General features: G+C 34.9%; 1 protein-coding gene across 4 annotated transcripts in view; it reads right to left on the bottom strand.

Moving 5' to 3' along the window:
- LOC6642045 (mitogen-activated protein kinase-binding protein 1) overlaps positions 1 to 22,186 on the bottom strand; it is a 77,061-nt gene that overhangs the window by 38,453 nt on the left and 16,422 nt on the right. For all 4 annotated transcript variants that reach the window (XM_047010924.1, XM_047010923.1, XM_023175943.2 and 1 more), the window contains exon 2: positions 7,906 to 8,229. In XM_047010924.1, coding sequence (XP_046866880.1) covers positions 7,906 to 7,980 — 75 coding nt within the window. In that variant the 5' untranslated portion in view covers positions 7,981 to 8,229. The remainder of the gene's footprint in view (positions 1 to 7,905; positions 8,230 to 22,186) is intronic.

A 22,186-nucleotide genomic window follows, 5' to 3' on the forward strand; every position in this document is an offset into this window, starting at 1 on the left:
CAACAGAAACTGGGAAGATATATGCCGAAAGTAAGAAAGAAAGGAGGCAAATGAGGGACTGAAGGCAACAAAAAATGGATCGTTTCCTTTCACAAAACGAAAGAAGACAACATCAACCTGGCAAAAAAAAAAAACTATTGGCCAACTACAACTGCTGCCAGAGACACTTTTCCACCAAAAGAAAAAGATTGGCAACGGGAACCGCCATTGCCACCGCGGCACACCACTGTGGTTCAGTTTTTCCAAGATTTACGCTGATTGCAACTTAATTAAGTGCCTTTGCACTTTTCTACTTTTCTCTTCTCTTTTCGTTGTTGTGTTTTTGTTTTACTTCTCTTCTTTTGGTTTTGCAATCTTTTTCCACTTGATTAAAATGTTAAAGTTGGTTATTTGACATTTTGTACTCTTCTATTTGCTTGATTTACTACCAATTTTCATTAAATCTCTCAATCGATGTCAAGTGAAATTAGAAGACTAAACACAGAGCTAAAACAGGAATGCGGCATGATAAGACCCGCCTTCTATTCACCTACATGAACGTTAGTTTAAGCAATCATTAAACGATAATTTTTGCACTAAAATAATTACATGATGTCAGCAGCAAATCAAACAACTTTGCAGATAAATAATGCTTGGCTTGGGTAGTCAGATATGAGGACTGCTAAATACCAGCAATCAATGAAAGTTAGGACTTCTTACGAAAAAAGGTGAAATCAAAGCCTTTAGTTCCCTTTTTTTTGGGCTTATTTCCTACTCCACACAATTCACTTTAGAAATAAAATATTTATTAAATTGTGCTCACACATATCTCCTTATATGAAGTTAATTACCCAATCTGACAATGCAAATTGTGTGGCAAAATATTTCAAATATTTACATAAGTAAATGCAAATCATCTTGTAATTTAAATAACTCATTTCTTTGCTTCAACTAGTCACAATGACTAACCAATAGTGGGGGGTGTTAACTACATGATCTCTTTCATTATGACTGTACATTACACTACTCCTACTATGACAAATCAATTTCTTTCGCTCAAATTAAAACAAAACCAAAATAGACTTTCCAATTAAACCGAACCTTTAACGGGAATTTTCACTATAGATTTGTTTGTTCATTTTTGCCATTTAAGAGAAGAACTATTGTGTTTATGCCATATTTGTATTGCAATTGTAAGAAAGTTCCATTATATTTGTCACATTTACTAGATAAATGCTTACAAATCGGCAAGCAACGACACTTTTCTTTCTTTGCCACAAACTGTGGCAGTTAGAAAGTCCCGCTCTCGACTAATAGGAAAATATGATAAACGACAGAAGAGACTACAACTACTACGAGACGAATGAACACTTTCTCGAGAGGAGTGGAGTGAGTCCATTCTGCGGCAAAGTGTTGGGCGGGGGGGTCATTAGAAGACAAAACATTTGCCAGCGACTTGCAGAAGACGACTTTACTCGGAATTTTTTGCGTTTAGCAGGCAGGAAAAAAGTAGAACAAAACAAGAGGAAAATCGAGGCAAAATCGCCGCCGCCGCCACCGACAATGTTGACGACGACTAGATTTTCCACACACACACACACACACACATGGGATGCTGGCATTTTCATGATAGTTTTCCTCATGCATTTACCATGGATTTTGCTTTCATTGCAAAGTAGCCATAGCCATAGACATAGCCAATGCCATGTTTTGAGGCATATGGGCCAAAATAATTACAAACTGGCAAACGAAGAAGTTGCTGCTGCGGGTGGCTGGGGGCGTGGCAATAGGCAATTATGTCCATCATTCGTGTAGAAAGAGCTTCAGTTTCCATCTGCATATGTATGTACATACAGCCATGGACAAGAAAAATGCAGGAAAATATGCATCTTCGCACTCAGCGAGATGTGTTTTCTGCTCCAAAAAGCGCAAAGCGGCTGGAAAATCTTTTTTTCTATTGTTAGTTCACTCCAAAGAAAAAAGATGTATGCAACGAAATGAAAACGAAAGGTTTTTCAGTTTTGTTGTTTGTTTCATGAAAATGCAAAAATTGCGTGTGAAAATGCTGTTGGTTTTTTACATCGGCGTCATCACCTTGAACTTTGACATCTCCAGCGACCTACCCTACTTCCTCCCCGCCCAGTGCTAATTGAAGGCAAAAAGTTATCACTAAACTTGTTAAATCAAATGGCTAGGCATTTGTTTTCTGCTTTTGTTGCTGTTTGCCGTTGTTTGATTAATTATTGCGCATTACGCAAGACAGAACGTGGCAAAAGTTTTCGCCACTGGGAAAACAAATTAGAAAATTGCCGTGCTGACATTTGCAAAAAATACAAAAAAAAAAAAGTTTTCTTACAACGAACAACAAACCTGCATAAAAAAGTAATGCGCAAAAAAAAAACTAAAATTGAACTTGAATAATAATTAAGAGATCATTTTTGTTTGGCATTTTGTAAATGCTTCAATCAAGGGCAAAACTAAAGAAAAAATTTAATTGCTTTGGGCGTCGATGCGAAGCAATTTAAACCGATCTTCAACTTTAACCTTATGACTAAAATATTTTAACTTAATTAGAAAATTGTTAAAGTTAACTCTCATTATGAGGAAATATCCTTGAAGAAAGCTTTTACTAAAGGGGACTACTTTACTTAAAGAAACAGTTTAGATTATAAGAACATCAATTAAACAATCTTCATCTACTTAAAAGCATACGAAATAAAATAAAAAGGATTATATATACATAAATATAAAGTTATCTGGTTAGAGACATAATATAAAGTAAATAAAAAAGTTTATTCTATGTAGGTTAAAAAACATTCATAATGTATAATAGGAAATATCTACTTCAAAAGTGTTTTATAAAAAACTTTAACTAGTTTTAAGCTACAACATTTTGGGGCATTTTGTTAAACAAATCCCAGGATACTGAACCGCAAAGAAAAACTTTAATTGAAATGTCATAAGCATAACAGACCAACAAAAAAAAAGCAAAAGTAACTTGCATTTTAGTTGTCACAAATTTGCATAAAACTGAAATAAATGGAAAATGGAAACAAATGCAGCTCACACCAACGACTTTGAGATACCTGATAAAATGTGGAAACAGTAAAAACAATTAATCTAACTCTGTGGCAAGAATATCTTAATAAATGCAATAAACATTCAGGATAAAGTTGTTTAATGCTAACACCAGATGTCAACTTTACTTAGATATCAAACCAATATTATGATTTTTTCAAAGACAATCTTTTGCTCTAGAAACCCATTGTTATACAGTAATCTTTGTTCCATCTTGGTATACCCTTTAACTGGTTAAAGGGTATATAATTAGCATAATTAAGGCAAAACAATCAGTCTCCCTCTCCCTTTTTTTCGTTTTTGTTTTGACCAACTTAAATACAATTCCATTCATGGAACAATATGTTGTAATTTATGATTAGTTGAGGGGGTTATATGGTCGACTTATTTGTTGTAGTTTTTTTCTTTTCGCTTTTGCGCTTTTCGTTTTGTTTTCACTCACTTTTTCACTACGCTCATAATTCGCTGGGAATTTCGGTGAACTGAAATACGTTGACAGTGATGCGGTTGATGGCGACGGCGATGGCGATGGTGACTGTGACTGCGACTGTGACTGCAACTGCGACTGCGAGTTGTGCAGTTGCAATTGCAACGATCTGCGTTGATGGTGCAGCGTCGAGAGCGTTGGCGTTGACATCGACAGCGATGTTGGGGTCATGATTAAATGCCGCATGGCTTTAAATTTATGCCCGGCTCTTGCCTTTTGTTCCACAATATTCAAATCCAAAGGAAAACAACAACACAATGAGCTAATTTTTCTCACTTCACTTCGTTGGTTTTTTTTTGTTTTTGTAGCTGTTTTTTGTGTAGCTCTTTTACATTGTTTACTTTTGTTGTCTATTTATTGTAAATGTCAATTGCTTTTATGGAGCAAACACCAACAAAAAACAAAAACAAAATAAAATTAAAATTCATCACATTTTAATTTCAGGGGCGTTTTTAGGGGGCGGTGTAGTCAACAGCTGTTTGCCAATGATAATAGATAATAGACGAAATGGCATTAAATAGGGTTACGTTCTAAATAATTTAAATAAAAGCTAATGAAAACTTTCTCTCAATCGTTTAGCCTCTTTTACTATTTCTCTCTCTCTCTCGTAGTCTCTCTGAGAGATTGTCCGTCTCCTTGTTTTCTGCACTTTTCCTCTCTTTAGCTGTCTGTTTTGTTTTGCACTTTGCCTTTCTATTAATTGCTTCTTGCATTTTTAGCATTTTCACTTTGTTTGAAATGTGTCAACTTATGTACTATAAGTGCATTATTATCGCATCGTGTAACAAAACGGTAAACTTAAGACAGCTGTTTTTCCACAAACTGTTCTTGATATAAGCTCTTTGAAGGCCAACAGTTTTATGTTACATTTCAAGAATTCGTTTAGTTTTGTTTCAGCGAAATTTTAATTAAAACGCATTCTATGAAAATGCAAAAAGTTACATAGTTTTAGCCAAGTTTTATAATAGGCAGACATCTGTTAGCCGCTTTAGCTTTTGTTTCAATGGTTTTAGTTTTAACTGTTCAACATCTGCAGAACATTTCTGATATTTTTATTATGGCTTTCTGTTTCATTTGCTTTTTCCCATTTATTTTTTATCAATAGACAAAATTTGCTTTGTGTTATCAGAGTTTTTTTTTCAGTTTCAGTTAAGTTTTTCGCTCTATTACGCTGTTTACTTTTTTATATGGTGGCTGACGTGAGCCCCAAACGCCTTATCAGCAATCGCAAGGAGGTGAGAAAGAGAGAGAGACAGATAGAGACAGAGAGAGACGCGTACGCCCACCGAAATAAAAGTTATATTTTATTTGCAAATTCTCATTTGATTTCTGTTTGCCAATTTTTATGCAGAGACGGGAAATTAATTGAATTGATTTAATTTTTAATTGACATTTTTAGGCCGCTTTGAGGTGAAGTTCATTCTATTTTCCGCCACTCTTTATCTTTTGCACAGAGCATATCAGTTTCTACTGTTCTGATAAGGGAAATAAAAAGTCGTAACTTAGATAAATAGTCGGAGGCGTTTGAAAATTTTGCAATAAAAAGTTTATTAAGCTTAGATCTTTTTTTTGAAAAAGTATCCAGATGTTAGAACTACTTTGCTTTAATTACTCAGCTAATGGAAAATGGTTGATACCCACAGTCCACAGAAATTGGGGGAGAAGCCTTTTTCGAAATTGAATCTGATGAATCTGAGAGCTGCTAATTGAAAGTACTTTCTGCTGATGAGTTCATAGGGGAGGATGCTGTTGTTATATAAAATAATTGTTCAACATTAAAAATCAAGTATCTAGTTTTATGTGTTTTTTGTTTTCGGTTTGTCGACTTCGACCGAATTACACGCACCGAAAATGTACAAAAAGCGCAAGCGAAGGTCGTTTAGAGAGAAGCTGGCGTGTAATTTTTTTTTGGGCAAATAACTAAACTCTGAGATATACGAGTACATATGTTTTGGTTATTTTGTTTTTTTTTCGTGTTCAGCACCAAAGTTTAAAGCGGGTCGTGTACCACAAATAATATCCAATTTGTTTTTTCAGCCACATTTTCAACAATTTTTTGGTTTTTTGTTTGTTTTTCTGGTTTTAGTATTTATATTTTTCATAATTTTCTATTGCAAAATGTTAAATTGCATGCGAAAATGCGCAGCGTGACGAAACGAAATGAAAACGCGGCGAGAAAATGCGACGTTTGAGGAAAAACCGCGCACCAAGTGGAATACAAATTGTAACTAAAACGTATCCAACGATGGCTACGAACGGCCCCAAAGCCAGCTGCGCAGGCTGACTAAAGCTCAGAGAGAGACAGAGAGGGAGAGAGAGTGCTAGCACTGAGAGTTGAGGCAAGTAAAAGCCACTAACGGAACGGAGCTGGAGGCAGCAGCAGCTGACAAACAATAACAAACGGGGACCGAATAAGAGAGGGCGAAAACGAGAGGCATATGGAAAAACAAGATTGAAGCTCTCTCTGTCTCTCTCTTCCTCTGAGAAACTCTAACAGCTGATGGGATGGACCCCATTGAAAGCTTTTACTGAGCGTGAAAGTCTTTCCCTGAAGCTCTATTGCTCTCTTCCCCCTTTATCTTTGATTCTCTCGTCCGATTCATCTGCGGTAATTATATTTGATTCAGTTTATTATTTAATAGCATTTTTTGGAATATGACTTGAGAGACTATTTTTGAAGTGGGTGGTTACGAGGGTCAATTTCACAGCTCTCAGAATAATTGGAACAATTATAGACGAACATGTGCAAATGTGTAAAAATGTGCTTTTGAAGCGAGTATATTATTAAAATATCCTAATGTAGTCGGTCTAGAATCTAGACGAGCAGAGGAATCATAAATACTCTGCCTTTTTGGATTTCAAATTTGGATATTATAATGTTAGGTTAGGTTCTAGACCGATTAAATTTCAGTTCATTCGTATTCCCAATGGGAAAAACACTTTAGTTACATATAACTCAAATTTTCGTGTTACCATAATTTTAATTGTAGCCCTCGTAGGTGATTGAGAGTGCCTTCTGTTTGCGTGCATTGAACTTGACATAAAACAATCAAATAGTTGCTATTGTTATATTGTTGGGTGTTATTTTAATTGCGTGAAATTTCAGTTGCTTTAATTGTGGGTTACGATTTTTATGTGGATCTTGAGTTTGGCAGTCTTTGCTGCGATGGTTAATGAACTTGTTATTGTAGGCGGCAAATTGGTAGCGTGGTTGAAGTTGGGATCAGCTAGAAATTGGGTCAAGTGCATAAAGCTAAACGATGGCTAGTGCAGAGATGCAACAAGAGTTATATTTACAATGATTATGAAAAAATACTATATTTATAGGTTCTCAGACAGGTGTTTTCTTATTGTGATTATACAAATTAGTTCTATTAGGTTTACAATTTCGTTGAAGAAAACAAAGCTTTGCCTACAACTAAAAAGTATTACTAACTTTAACTTGATTTTTCCTAAGATATCGTATTACACAACACAGCTGTTTTGTAATATTTTGATAATGACCAAATGGAATTTATCTGGCTTTTCTTTCATTGTTTAGATTACAAAAAAAATGCAACAATATGTTTCCATTGTTGCAGTCTTAAGATCAATTCAATTAAATGCAACGCCAACTCATTGTGACTTTTGGGTAAATTAATCAAAATGCAGACTCTATAGGTTTTGAACAAAAACCAATACAACAATCGATACAAATAGTCAGAAGAAAAACTAAAAGAAAAGGTATATAACAAATGACACATTGGACTAAAGCTTCAGTCCAATGCATTCAGTTTTTGTGGTGGGCTGAATTATTTCTTTTGAATGCAGTAAAACTTTCATTTTTGTGTTAAAATATTATGTGAAATATGAGAGAAAAATAATGCAGCAAAGAGTTTGAAACTGGATCACACGCTGCAGGCGGTCGTAAATGGGTAACTATGTACCTACAAAAAATATTATAAACAATATTGACGAATAAGTTGCTGTTGATGATGATGACGACGACGACGACGTCGACGACATCCACAACGATGTCGTCGACAACTCCAATGATCGAGTTCAATGAAATGGAAATGGGAAAAGTTGGAAAAGTTGTCAGGGCAAGCGAAATGGAGACCAAAGTCACACTTAGACAACTTGTTTATCAATATTATACTTTGTAACACAAACAGAAAAGGCATCATTATAAAAAAGTTTTCAGAATATCAATTGACATCCATTCAAAATTATAATGATCGTGTCTAATATGTGCAGTATAGACTAACTTATATACTATATGTATAACACATGACCAAAAACCAATTGTATAACAGCTTTGCCATCGATCAGCTGATCAGGGCCTAGGGTCTAAAAGGTAGCTGGGGAAAAAAGAAGCTTACCCGATCCATAAGTTGCTCATCGTTGCGTTTGCGTCGTGCTGGAGCTCTTATAATTCGTCCATCTGGAGCGTCCATGATCGTTGTTCCACTTTTCGTCTAAAGCTCCGCTTAAGTTTTGATTCACAGCTTTGGGCATTCAGCTTTCAGTTGGGAAAGCTTTATAGAAATTCACAGATATCGTTGCATACTTGTGGGCTGATGCAGGCGATTCGGATTAGTTGAATTATTTGGCAGTTAAGTTTTGATTGAAAATTCGTAATTCCTCAAGCGTTTTAGTTGCGTAGCTACTATTAAATTATAATATCCAGTTAAAGACAGAGCAAACTGCAATTAGAAGAGCAAATGAAAGAAAAAATCAATATAAATGTAAAATTCATTGAAAGTGCATTTAGTTAAAAGTTTTATTGAAGGCTGTCCACAGAGCAAACTTGAGGTTCTGTGGCAAAGTGGAAATTTTTACCTGCTCACCTTTCCTCCAAACAGTTTCTTAAGGGTAAAAAGAAAGAAAACTTTTTCTATTGCAATTGCGCTGAATAAAAAATGATGAGCGTCTTGGCAAAATGCTCTTTGAACCTCTGCAAGGACAATTTGATGCCGTCAAGTGCATTGTTGTCCGTGCTAACAGCTCGATTGAGTGGTAGTATCGACAAATTAATTTTCTAGAGCTTGCAGTGTACTTAAGTTTAAAGTGGAAAGTTTATTGAATTGTCGGGTTTTAGATTGTAAAATATTGAAGCAACGATTTAAGTTGGCCTTTAAGTAATGCACTCTAGTGCAAATTGTGCTTAACTTCTAAAATACTTAGCTTACTGACTTGTTGACTACATAATCATTGCCATAAAACGTTTAGCTAGTAAGACAAATGAAATTAACTTGAAATAACTAAAGCCTTTGTGGCAAAATAGTTGCTTAAAAGCTTCACAAAGCTGTTTAAACGACTATGGAAAATTGAATATTTTCTCTATCTCTTCCTTTCTCTGCCCATGGATCATACAGGCTAAATCATACATACAGACAACCTGCAGAACTTCTCGTGATGCCAATGAAATAATATTTATTGACAGAAGACCTTAAGTCGGCTAATATGGTAGGTTTGGTAACAATAAAGATCCCTTTTATTTATCATTTAGCTGAGATATTCATACAATTCTATAAAACTTGTCGCAGTTTTATTCTTTTTAAAAAATTGGCAGTCTACTAAAGTATCTAAAATATATCAGTTCATTTTAAAATACTATATATTAATAAATATCTATCATACATTAAAGAGTTATGAACAACACAAATGACAACATATAGTAAGTGAACTCATCAAAGGAAATTTTGCTTCTTTTTTCTCAAAATCCCTCAACATTATGCAGCTTAAGGAAATGTTTTCAAATTTACACTTCCCGAATATGGTTATACCAATGAGTCTTAGATAAAATTACACAGACAACTTGCACTTTACACGAGGCGACAATGACAGTCTGTATGGGTGACTGTCTGTCTGATTGATAAGCATCTTGGGTGGAGGGGGTAGGTGGTTGCCAGCAATTGCTGCCCTGGATTTAAGTAAACAATTTCATCAGTCAAGTTTATCGTAATAAATGTTAGTGGGTCGCTCTATTGGTGTGCTGTTTTGTTGCCTGGAGAGACCTGCGGGCAGGTGTTGGCGTCGTTAATTAAAAAAAAAAAACAAGGAAATACTTGTAATTAATGCGCAGCAACAAAATCACCAACAACTACAACAACAACAACAATATCTATGACTAAGTGATTACAGATACAACAGAGCTGGCGAAGCGACGACGAACTTTGTTTAAAAACAAAAGCCCATCGCTTCAATGAATCCAAAAAAGTGTGGCGAAAAACCGTGGAAACCTTTAATGGAAAACTCAACCGCCAACAAAATGAAGACAGAAAGCTTTGAATGCAAATGAAAATTGATGATAACTAAAACTTGAAGCTTCTTGCAGAAGTAAGTAAGATGCAGAAAATGTCTAAACAAAGAAAATAGTAAACACTTAACAAAGGAATGAAGAACAACAAATCCACAGGTCACAAGTTTCTTTAATTAGGCCTCATTTATTGAACTAGGTACATTGTCTTTAGTTTAGAGATAGACTGCCTCAATCAAAAAGCAATGGAAATCGTTGAGTGAAAAGAAAGAATAAGAAAATTAAATTAAAACAAAGAGAGTACTCTGAAAAATAGATAATAGATAGTTTATTTCCATAATTATACGAAACTTCTTATTTCACATCAATTTGGGTTTTAATTTTGGGTTACCAAATCAGCAAATTAGCCAAAAATTTTAGGTCAGTTGCTTAATGAAGAGATTTCATAAGCTCAATTTTGAGCATTCATTATGTTGACCATAAAGATAAACCCGGCTTTGATAAGACACTCGAAACCTCATCTTAAGTCGGAGATTACAAATCTCGCACACACACACACATACACCCAACACGTGCCCATATTCTGGGCAAAAACCTTTGGCAAACTCTTCATCATCTTCGTCGTCGTCGTCATCATCATTGTTTCTGGCAGAGTTCAACTGCCTTTTTTTTTAACTGCGACCCACTAAAAGAAAACAAGAGAGAAAAATGACATAGGGCCAAGGCTTAGTTCGGTTAAGTCGATATTTTTATACCCTTTACAAATTACTACATAGAGTCTACTATTAGTTCAACCTACTTTTAAGGAATTAAGCTCCTGTAATTTATTAAAATGAAAGGGCAGTTCTTACTGAAACTAAATCTTATTCTTGGCAATTCCTTCTTATACAAAGAGATAAACCGAATTTGAGATTCAGAATTAATATAAGACATAATTCTGGCTATACTTTTAACACAGTTGTATTAAATACATCGGAATCAACTAAAACTTCAACGAATGATTAAGAAGTTTGTATAAAAGAAGAAATATCAAAGCATAAATGATATTGTATTTGAATTATGTATATAATTACTAAATCTTACACGAATACCATCTTGAAACCGTTTTTTCAAAAGATTCTTTATTTGTTGATTGCGATAAGAATTCGGACTTTAATCTGACCAAACCTCTGGAAAACGCTTGTGCCTGCAGAAATTAATATACTCTTTTGCAAAAACTTGAGAGCGGCAATAACGACACGTCTACTACAAGAGACTACGACAACCGACCGACAGACCGACCAACCAGCCATCCAGTCATTCAGTCAGTCAGATCAGGCACAAAAGCCGGAGCCAAAAATTTGGGTCAATTGACTCACAGTAAAAAAAGAGAAAGAAAAAAGAACAAATTTTTATATAAAAACTTGTTCTCAAAGCGCTGACAATAATAACCACACACAATGCCAGACAAAAGGCAAAAGATGGCCAACGATAAAGAATAAAAAACATGATACATACATAAATCTATAGAGAGAGAGAGAAGGAGTGCAGCCTGCAATATGCAATCTAATCAATATAAAACTACTATGACACAGTGTTGGGGTTACCCCACACCATGAACGGATGGGATAAATAAATATGTGAAATCAAATTACATAAAATGTCGCATAAATCACTCAAATGTGCTGACAAATGAATTTATGATCAGAGCAGAGCAGATCTCTCTAGATGATCAAGTGACCAAACCACTTCTCAATGGACGTTCCACACGGTCGTCAACGCTCATTAAAGTTCTTCCTAATCGACTTACAACTTTATGGCAACTCGTCGAATGTAAAGATAATGATATAATTGCGGTCCAAAACGTAGGCGTACAGAGGGAGCTACTGGTGTGTGTTAAGCATTCGCGGAGGATCCGCAATATCGAGTGTGCCTCATCCCAACATGTGGGCAATTCAGGTCTTTAAAGACTATTGATAAATTGCCGAGTTTATTGACAATACATTGTACTTATTTATAGACAATTCTAGTCCAACATGACAAGGGCAATGAAATAAGTTAACAAAATGATAATATTGTTAGTTGACTGGCGCGATATATCATTATTTTATTGCTGACTGACTATATATAATTACGCAGTTAATGATTTAATTTTGGAGTTGACGGCAGCAGATAATAGGTAATAGGGTAGGAATAAAATAGAAGGCTTAAACATTTTCTAGCACGTCTAATTAGAAAATTTTGTTCACCCTTTACCTCTTAATCCATATTTTTCAATTTCTTATGAATTTGTTTACAAACTATTAATAAAGAAATTGCTAAGTCCACAAAATGTAAACAAGGTCAAAAGTGTTTACTTTATACAAAGCCATAAAATGGATGTGGAAAAGTACTTGAAAAATAAATAAAATATGGATGAAATAAAATTTGAGAGATTTAATTTTAATATTAAATCATAATTGTAGATGATTTAAAATGTTCCGCTTGGTCGCAAATTTGCGCAACATTTTTGGCAATTTCTCATTTGCAAAATGGCACCCAAAAACAGTTTATAGCACCGCAAAGAAGAAGACGCAGCAGCTGTTGTCAACACGAACTCGAATAACTTTTCAAGGGCAACGCGACATATATAGAACTTATGCACATATATAGCCACATATACATATGTATATATATGTGTATATTTATAACTTTGCAACTAATTTTCGGCACAAATAAATATGTACGAGTGTGCCTTATTTGTGCTGAAATTGCATTTTCCTAGAAGCAAGTCTCCAAAATGAATTTATGGATCATTTAGCACAGAAACGGGAGGCAGAAAAATGCCTACGAAACGCAAAAAACCAAAAACACTGAAAGCCCAAAGTGAAGCATCGTAAAATTATATATTGCAAACTTTTCTCCTCTTCGATGGTTTTGGTTTTGAGGCAAGCGGCTCTTGACTTTTTGGCGTTGAGAGAATGTGCGAAAATCGAGGAGGTTCAATGAATTTCTGTGTCAACAGTTTAGCAGTTTCTTTTCCAGTTGTTTTTTTTTTTCATTTATTTTAATGAGTCCACTTAATGCAATCAATGAAGCTAAAAATGTAATTAAATGAAGTGGAAAGTTTTAATAACTTTTTTTATGGGCCTGACAATCTTTGTGGCAAACAGCAACATATGAGTGCATCAGGGGAGGCATGGCTCAATGGGAGGCTCAGCGGCTTACCGCTTCAAACACCGCTCTAATGCCTTTTCACAAGCGATAAAAATCTTTGCAATTAACAAGCCAATCACACTATGCAACAAAAGATAGTTTTTATCAACCAATTAGCAATGGGGGGACTTAGCATGGATTAACAATTAAGAGCACTGAAGCGTGGTTGAAGGGACGATAAATGGAAAATGTTAGGAAAAATTTGACTATCATAATCTTTATTTTGAGTTAAAGTGACTCCGAGTGACTCCTACAAAATTTTGTGTTTTTTTTTTTTTTTTTGTTTACTAGCACTACTTGAATTTGTCTCTACTTTAAAAGGTGGAAACTACGACTTTCCGAATAATGCATATCCTAGTACAAGTGTTGGCTGATTTGCATCTCTTCGTGTCAAAACTAGAACCTGAACTTTTGTATCTAATGTCTTATGAACTTGTCAATTGTTCAAAGTCTGCATTTCTATTTAATACTAAGCTTATAGCTACCGATTAGACTTAAATTTAAACTTTCCTCCTTACAAACTCTAAGTATTATTAAGGATAAACATAGAAATAATCACAATATCATATTAAAGCAAATGTTGGTGCATCCACATTAAGTCTTACAATCGAACTTTGTGGGCATATGGCCCAGCAAAAAACAATAACAACTTAACTAACATACATTTTAGTAGGAAATTCATCTTTGTATTGTATTTACACAAAATGTTTTGTTACTTCCTGGATGCTAACTTTCCTAACTAGAACTTAAACTTAGCTTAATGTTTGTTGTTTAGTGTAATTAAAAATACAAACTTTTGCGATAAGCAAAACGCCCACAAAACCACACAGAAATACCTTTCCACCATGAAAATGGTGGTAAGTGCAGGGGGTAAAAGGGAGGCTGAGAGAGCGTGAACGCCCACAATCCAAATGTCGGAGGCCCTCGTGGCAAAAATGCAATCAAAATGCGAAAAAAAACGAAAGAAGAGGAGTAGGCAACCAGCTTGCAACAATTTTGAGCCACAAAGACGACGATCTGCTGCAAGTTGCACGTTGCAAGCTGCTGTATATTGCGCGTTTTTTATTTTGGCGCCTCAAGTGTTAATAAAATGTTACAGTTAAGTTGCTGCAACACACGTGAAGCATGATACGTGTGCAGCAGCAAAGAGGAGGGGAAGGGGCGTGGCCATATTGAATGCAAAATAAATTGCAACCAAATGTTGTTGGGCAAGAGGCAAGTGATTGCATTTCTTTTCAATGATTGCCAAATGTGATCCCCAAACAGCATCTGAAGCGAACTGAAGCAACCGGCCGATGCAGAGTGCCGAGCCAAGTCGGCAAAGTATATGCAACAAAAAACAGACACAGACACAAAGCAGTTAGTCATACATATTTGCATGATATGTTAACCATATGCAAATATTTGTAATACACTTGCAGAAAATCAACAAGAGGAACATAACTCTATTACATGGGAATATTGCCTTGAAGTGGCTAAGCTACGAATGCCAAACACGAAAGGAACATTTTCGTAGAGAATTCTAAAGCCAAAGGATAAACAAATGTAAACACTTACATAATCAACCATTAAAGTCTTCAAATTAAAGAGATTTATTAATTGTGCACAGATCCAAGAGAACGCAAAACTTTTTTGAATTGTCATAAGAATTATATCTTCATATCTCATTAAGTGAAGTAGTTTATCTTCGTAGTATGACTTTCTTTCAGTGTGTGGCAGAAATGTCTTTTGCCGCAAGGTGTTGCGACTCTGGATGCAACAAAAAAATAATAAAAACAAACATATGTAAAAGGAAAAACTTCCACATGAAAAGCACAAAAAATTTAATGTAAAATGCCAACAGAAAATGCCTTTCCAGACAATGAGGCTGCGCAAATGAATGCAATGAAAGCATCAAATGATAAAACACGGAAGCCAAATTAGAAAAATCCCTGCATTTTCCTTACCTCCTTCTTTTCACTCATTCCACGTCGATTTGGAAAGTGTGCAAAAAACTTAAGAGAGCGTTAAGAAATCATTAAATATGCTAAATGATATGAGCCTATTAACAGCCATAAAGCAATGCTAAATAGACGGGATTCGGTTACAATAATTATTGTCGACTATTTAGCATAATAATGCTGCTGTAAGTTCATTGCACTCATAAAAGACCGACTAAGTTGTACCCCTTACTTACCGTAGAGTAGGTAGACCCCGCATACAAAACAAAAAGAAAACAGAAAAGGAAAACCATTTGCCAACTGACGCAATTTTTTTGCGCATATAAAACAAAAGACGCAACACGACGGAGTAGACCAAAGCAAGGCAGAGGCTGGAGCTGAGAATAATGAAATGTTGAATAATAAAATGTGAAAAAAAAGATAAAGACTTCACACTAACAATAAAAAAAGAAGACGAAGAAAACTTTAAGCTGCCTTATAAAGTTAACAGATAACCAGAGGGCCGGCCCAACTGCGGATGTGACGTACTTTATATATGCATAAATATACCTTACAAAGTTTCTTTAGATTCATTTGTATGTGGCTATAACTTAGGAATCAAACCTATACGAAAAAAAATAATAATAATAATAATATGTCTACTAGATACAAGAAATTCGAAATTCATATGCAATTTTTAATTCCAAAGTTAATAACTTTGGTTTTGGTAAGGGTATCTAAAGAGAACATGAAGTATAAATTCAGATGACGTCATCATAAATCGTTTCATTTCGGGTTATCAAAATGTGTTAATTATAAACATTTTATCTTTCTAATATTTATCAAACGGCAGCAGGCAAAGTATAAAGAAATACAACATTTGTCAAACAGTAAAAAGTGATATGGAAAGTCGCGAATCGGAGACAGAGAAAGAGAGACAAATGTAGGGAGAAAAGAAGAAACAAAGGTAAAACGGTAAAAAGATGTGTCATGTCCGATCAATCGTTTATGAACACACAACAATATAGACCCCAAAAATTGTGTATTGTGGCGCCTTGGGCATCATTTCTTTGCTTGATGATTTGTTTTTCGCTTCTTCTTTTTATTTTTTGCTATTACTATTGTATATTTGTGTATTTGGTTTCTAGCAATAAACAGTTATCGGGTCTTGCCTTTTGAGATACGATCGGGCCAATTGTGACATGAGATGTTTGATGAAACGTTCGTTGACATAACTTTGACAAATGGAAATGGTAGAAAGCTTATATAATACTAAGGCCCATAAAGTTGATTGAAAGATGAGTGATAAATTTATGCAGAAGTATAAATTTTCTAAATTTATAACGATTTTCAAATTGAGTGGTTGATCACCTAGAGGGTTCATTAAAAGTTCTTATATGAAAGAACATAGAACAAAGCTTGTTTAGAGATTTAAAAGTCTTAATTGGACAATATTGTAAAACCGTGCGCCTATTCAATGCCCATTTAAATAAAGAACTGAATAATTGTATACGGTGAAAGGAAAAATCAGATTTCAGAAGGGAATGAGCCATTACTCAAGGGAGAGGATATCTTAATGTACAAGTTACCTTACAATCTTGAATTTGTTTCCCGCGTCAAAAAAGGGTAATTTAATTTATGGACCTTTCCATAGTTCTCAATATTTGTTTTGGATGATTTCGTTTGTTATTTCATTTTATTGCTGGTAATAAATCAAAGAATGTCTTTGTCTATGAATAATATTAAAGCTTACAGTGATATTTGGTGCAGAACAAAACATATATCTATCTTTATTTATGAATAAAACGAAATAGCCGGCAAATTGTAATTACATCTCAGTTGCTGTTCATACCTGCCATATCCATAAAAAGTAATTTGAATGTGTATCCCTCCTTCAGTATTTGCAACTGCATCTCCCCACACAGCCCGAACACTGACGAGCTATGTCAAGTGCCAAGAAATGGCTTCAACTAGCAGCCAACAAACATGGCCAACAGTTTGCTAAATAGTTTCCGCTCTGCTGCTGCTTTTGGTGGGCTGATGGTTGGGTTGCTTGATGGGTTTGGGTGGATGCTAAAAAGGGAGGCGCTTCTGAAGGGGTGGCGGGGAAAGGGTAAGCTGCTGCATTTTCTAATTTTATTATGAGCCACACATATGCACGTATACATAATCAAGTTTTGTGTTTATATATAGATTTCTTTACATTTGTGTAAGTGTGTGGCATCCAACCGGTTAGCTGACTGACAGTCAGTTTGTTTTTGTTTGTTTGTTTGTACTTGAAGGTTATTTGATATGAGCACAGCATTCGGTCTGAATGGGATTCTGGGCACCACCGGCTGCTGCTGCCATTGACGTGCAACCGGCCTAACTGATAGAATGGCTGACTGACAGACTGACAATGTATAAACCAGAAGCGTTTGCCACTCTGCTTTTGTTACAGTTGCTGCCCAGCCAACTTGTCCGCATATTAATTACATTTACAACTATGCAGGCAATGTTTCCAATCGCTGGAGATTTCCTAGAAATTGAATTTACAATGATAGCCAAATAAAACGCATACAAATAGACTAGATAAAACATTTAAATGTTTGGTTGTTGCCTTAATGTAATTATTCAATCGAAAGTCAATATTTATGAAGAAGAATGTTTTAGTTATTCAATCATAGATAAAATAAACTGGGATATTGTTTGTTTTGCTAGCGAACTAAAAAATCCAATCTTAATTACTTGAAATAAATTCTAAGAAAAATGTATGTATTTATATTTTATATTTCTATTATGTTTGATACTTTGGCCTATCAATCACAGATAAAAGTGATCAACTTCATAAATTGTGTATTAAGTAGATTAATTTACACTATTTTCTTTCTCTTTCTACTCTGCTTATGCAATTGAATTGCATGAACATTTACAAAACAATTGACAACTAATTATCAACACCTACACAACAATTGGAGGGATTGACTATATGAATGGACAAGGTCGCTTTTTGTTATAGCAACGTTTTCAATCAGCATAAGGGAGAGTGAGAAGGAGAGGGTGAGGTTTGGCCCAGCCTAGCCTACAGCCTATTAGGCAGGCAGTCAGTCAGCTCATTCATTATATTGTCTAAAAGGCAATTAAAACATTGTATGAATTTTGCATTTTGCTATTGGCTCAATGCGGCTTCATTAATCCATTCGCTAAGACCACAATTGGATCATGACGCATGCTCAGAGATCCAAAAAAGAACAACAATAACAACAAAACGAAAGCACAAAGAAAGACAAACAAGGTCTAGACTCTAGACTCTAAAGTTAAGTCAGCAAGTAGACGACAACGGGCAATCCTCAGTCGTATCAATCATCAATTTCTTATTAACTTGGCTTTATTCAGAGCTTACTCATCTTACTTAAAACAATCATCTATACTGGTTTCCTAAGTGTGTTTAAATAACGAAATGAAATACTCGAAAACCTTTTTACAAACCGTGTGAGATAGTTAAATTACTTTATTCAGCTTGTGGTTACAGGGCATTGCAACACTTAAAGGAAATACCAACTTCAGTTGCGGCTTTTTTCGAAGGCCTTGTCTCACATTCTCGAAGTCATTGGCTGCTGTTTGGGTAATAATCTCTCAACTTGATGGATGTCTTGTCGCCTTGTCTCTGACTTCGTGTGTGTGGGCTTTGTAAATAAAATTACCGAAACATACAAAAACCATTTAAATGCGTACATAAATATCAATTAAAAGTTTCAGTCTGGCCACTGAACTTTGTGTGAGGTATGCTCTTGCTTCTTACAAAATTTCAAGTTTAAGTGCCTTTTGCCTGGGCTCTGAACCGTAGAGCCTAGTCGTATATCAAATCTGAAGGTCATTGGCGTAAGTATTTCATGGTTTTCCACCCTCCCTCCACGCACCTTTTTTATTTTTGGGTCACAGCATTCGTCACTTAATGAAAGACCCAATTTTAAAAATAAAACGGGGAAATGGAGTAACAATCTGCTTTCCCTTATAATTAAATGTCACAGCGAGTTTAACATTAACACAATTTCGCAATTGTCACTTGACGTGGCTTAAACGAGCGTCAAGATGATAGAACAGTTTTCCATTTCGGTTTGTGCGGTTTGTGCTTTGTTAACTTTTCGTGGTTTTAACCTAGTTTGTAAATCAAGCATGTGCACACGAGATGGCTTTATTTACATACCAACATCGGAGAAAACATAGATCACGCTATTTTAATTTGCATAGACTAGTGAACAGAGAGACAAAACGAGCCACAACAACAACAAAAAAATCAAAAGACCAGCAAAAAACAAAGCGAGTCCATGCAAAAACCTCGTTCCCAGTTTAGAATTACTTTTTGACAATTCGTTGGAAAAAAGAAGACAGCAGAAGAAAGTTTAACTAAAAGAACCAGGAAGAAGCCGGCAAAAAATAATGACAGCACAAATTAATGCACAAAAAATTGCTCAAGTGAGTCATTAACTTGGTCTGAGACTTGGCATTTTTGTTGTTGTTGTTTCCTCAGACTGGTAGCAGAAACCAGTAACAAAGGAAATTCAAAATGCCACCAAAACCTACCTACCTCGTCACTTAAAGCTGTTGTCTTTGGGGCCACAAATCTGTTTGCTTCTTTATGTTTTTTTTTTCGTTTTCTGCACAGGTGGCACTGTGGAAAGGACTGGCATATGGACTCCTTTTTATCTGCAATGACGAACAACCAAATACAACGGAAGATTACTTCAGGGCAATGACTGCTTGGTGAAGCAATATAAATCCTCTAGGACTTTTAGAAACGTTACTTGGGGGCTAGGGACTATAAGAAAGAAAACGAAACTGTGGAAAATTTTTTAAAAAAGATAATTTTAATGTCTTCTGAGAAAACTAAATTGATTTGGATAAGGCGTGAGGCTGGGTTTTCGAGTTTCACCAAAAGTTTTTGAAACTGGACTGCGGACTTCCCTAAATAGTAACTAAGAACTAACCGAAATGTAACCACAGACAAATAAATTATTAGCCGTCAATAAGGCGCTTTAGGAATTGATTCATAAGGGTTTCTAATACTAAAAATATTTTCATTGAATTTCTTCTGTGTTGGAATGATAATATTTGGTATAATATTAATAGATATTATAACTATAATAACTAAGGACATTTTCATTAAATAAGTGAGCTTTGAATAGGGAGTGATTAAGTTGCCAAGCCAAGTCCATCAACATATTTGTCTTCATGTTATCGATATAACATTTATTAACAACAGACTACAAACAAGTTGATTTGTTAACTTATGCCATAACTGTCCCTATCACTTAAATCCCTCGTAGACTTTAGTTAACTCATTTCTTTGTCAAGTAACTTTGTCTAGCATTTTTGCCTAAAATATAAGTTTCAATAGAAAAAGGTAAAAGCAAAAATATTGCCAAATTGTATAATATGACAAATTCATTGATGGTGAAGCAAAAGTTTATGGCTATTTTGCTATGTTGGCCCCAGCTATTCGGTTTACCTTTTGGCTAACCACCCACCCAAAAGTCTGTCAGGAAGCAACCAAAAAATGCAGACAAAGATAAACAACCACTAAATATCTACAGGACAAACACAAGAGACAGGAGACACATGACAGGCAATAGTGGGTGAGGTCTCACAATCTGTGGGCGTTGTCATCGTAGACATAGTAAAAAATGTTCAAACCGCAGACAAACCAAAAACGAAAACTAAAATACTTACTAACTTCTTCGTCATTTCAGTCTCGACGTCAACGTCGTGGCTAAATTGAGTTAGCATTAGTCAAACTAAGGATTGTCTACTAGAAGCCCTTAAAATGCTAAGAGGTGGAGGAGGAGGTGAAGAGAAAATGGTCTGTCTTTATTTTTCCACATAAATGCACGCACACACACACACACACACACGCACTCAAATGGGCTAAGTAAGTATATTAATTTTTTATTTTTGTTGTCTTTTTTTGCTTGTTACTTGTTCTGCTTCTCACGCTCCAGCTTCATAGGCAGCAAGCACATATGTTGCTACAAAATAGTTTGTTTTTTGTGTTCATACTTGCCACATTTGCTTGAAGCAATGTGAATTCACATATCAGGACTACATTCTATGTGAACATATGTGAGTGTTAGTTCATTTTTTGCCCCTTTATTGACGGCAAATAAATATTTGCATTAAGGCGCCGAAAGTTTTTCACAAAGGGAAACTTTGGAAAATTGTGAAAATATGCAAAGGGCCCACATGCAGTTCTCGCGGGAATTTGTCTGGCAGGAAATGAACTTGTAAAACTTGAAGGAAATGCATGCAGATGATGGAATGTCAAAGGACAAAGCAACTCAAAGTAGAAGTGCAAAGATATTTGCCTGCTTTGTCTACCCAATAATTAAGAGGAAAATAACTGGAAAAAAGAAGCCCTAATTTTCATTAGGAATTTATATACATACCACTTTCCTAGCACCATTCAAATTGATTTGTAGAAACTCTAAATATCTGAGTGCTGTTTAAGATATTTATTGGCTCGAATGATTCATTTATTTTAAATAGCCATAGAAATATTTCTAAAATATATGTAAATGCGGTACACATAAGAATGTTTACTCAATTAATGGGAATCCAAGGTGGATTATTCATAATATGAATGTGCGAGGGCGAGTCATTAAGTCCATGCGTTTGGGAATTTCTCATGCTTCAATTTGAATGGCCATGATAAATAGTTAAAGAAATTTTCATTTTCAAGAAAATGCAACTTAATAGATTTTACTTTATAAAGCAATTTAACAAATTGTGAAACTATGTAGTCTAATAATTGTCTAATAATTAGACAAATGTTGATATTAAAAAGTTTCAGCTGAGTTTAATGTGAATATATGATTTATAAACGATTGGGTTATTCAAAAAATCGCAAACTTTTTGAACATCCCATTGTTTATTTGCTTAGCTTATGCTAAGAATTTACATTTTGATACATTCTACAAAAGATTTGACGAGCAAACGAAATACAAGAAACATATGGAGTTTCAATATAAAAAAACTTCTGGATTTTTTTTTTAAATTGTATAAGTATTTGGATCTTTCAAAATTTGACCCATAACCAGGCACCTTTCTCCAAATTTGTTCATAAGAAAACTTCTTCTAAACTAAACCTGACCACATTATTTTCACTCTATTCTATGATACAACTCTCCTATAGATTACTAAACACGAGCCACACAATCGAAAATCAAAGCTATTTGCTGACAATTTGTAAGGGGTCCTAGAGATATAGTTGAAGTCGGACATTTAGGAATCGCGAACCCGAAAAATTACAACCCTAAAAATAAAATATTTACA

Source organism: Drosophila willistoni (genome assembly GCF_018902025.1).
Source record: "Drosophila willistoni isolate 14030-0811.24 chromosome 2R unlocalized genomic scaffold, UCI_dwil_1.1 Seg167, whole genome shotgun sequence".
Taxonomy (NCBI): Eukaryota; Metazoa; Arthropoda; class Insecta; order Diptera; family Drosophilidae; genus Drosophila; species Drosophila willistoni.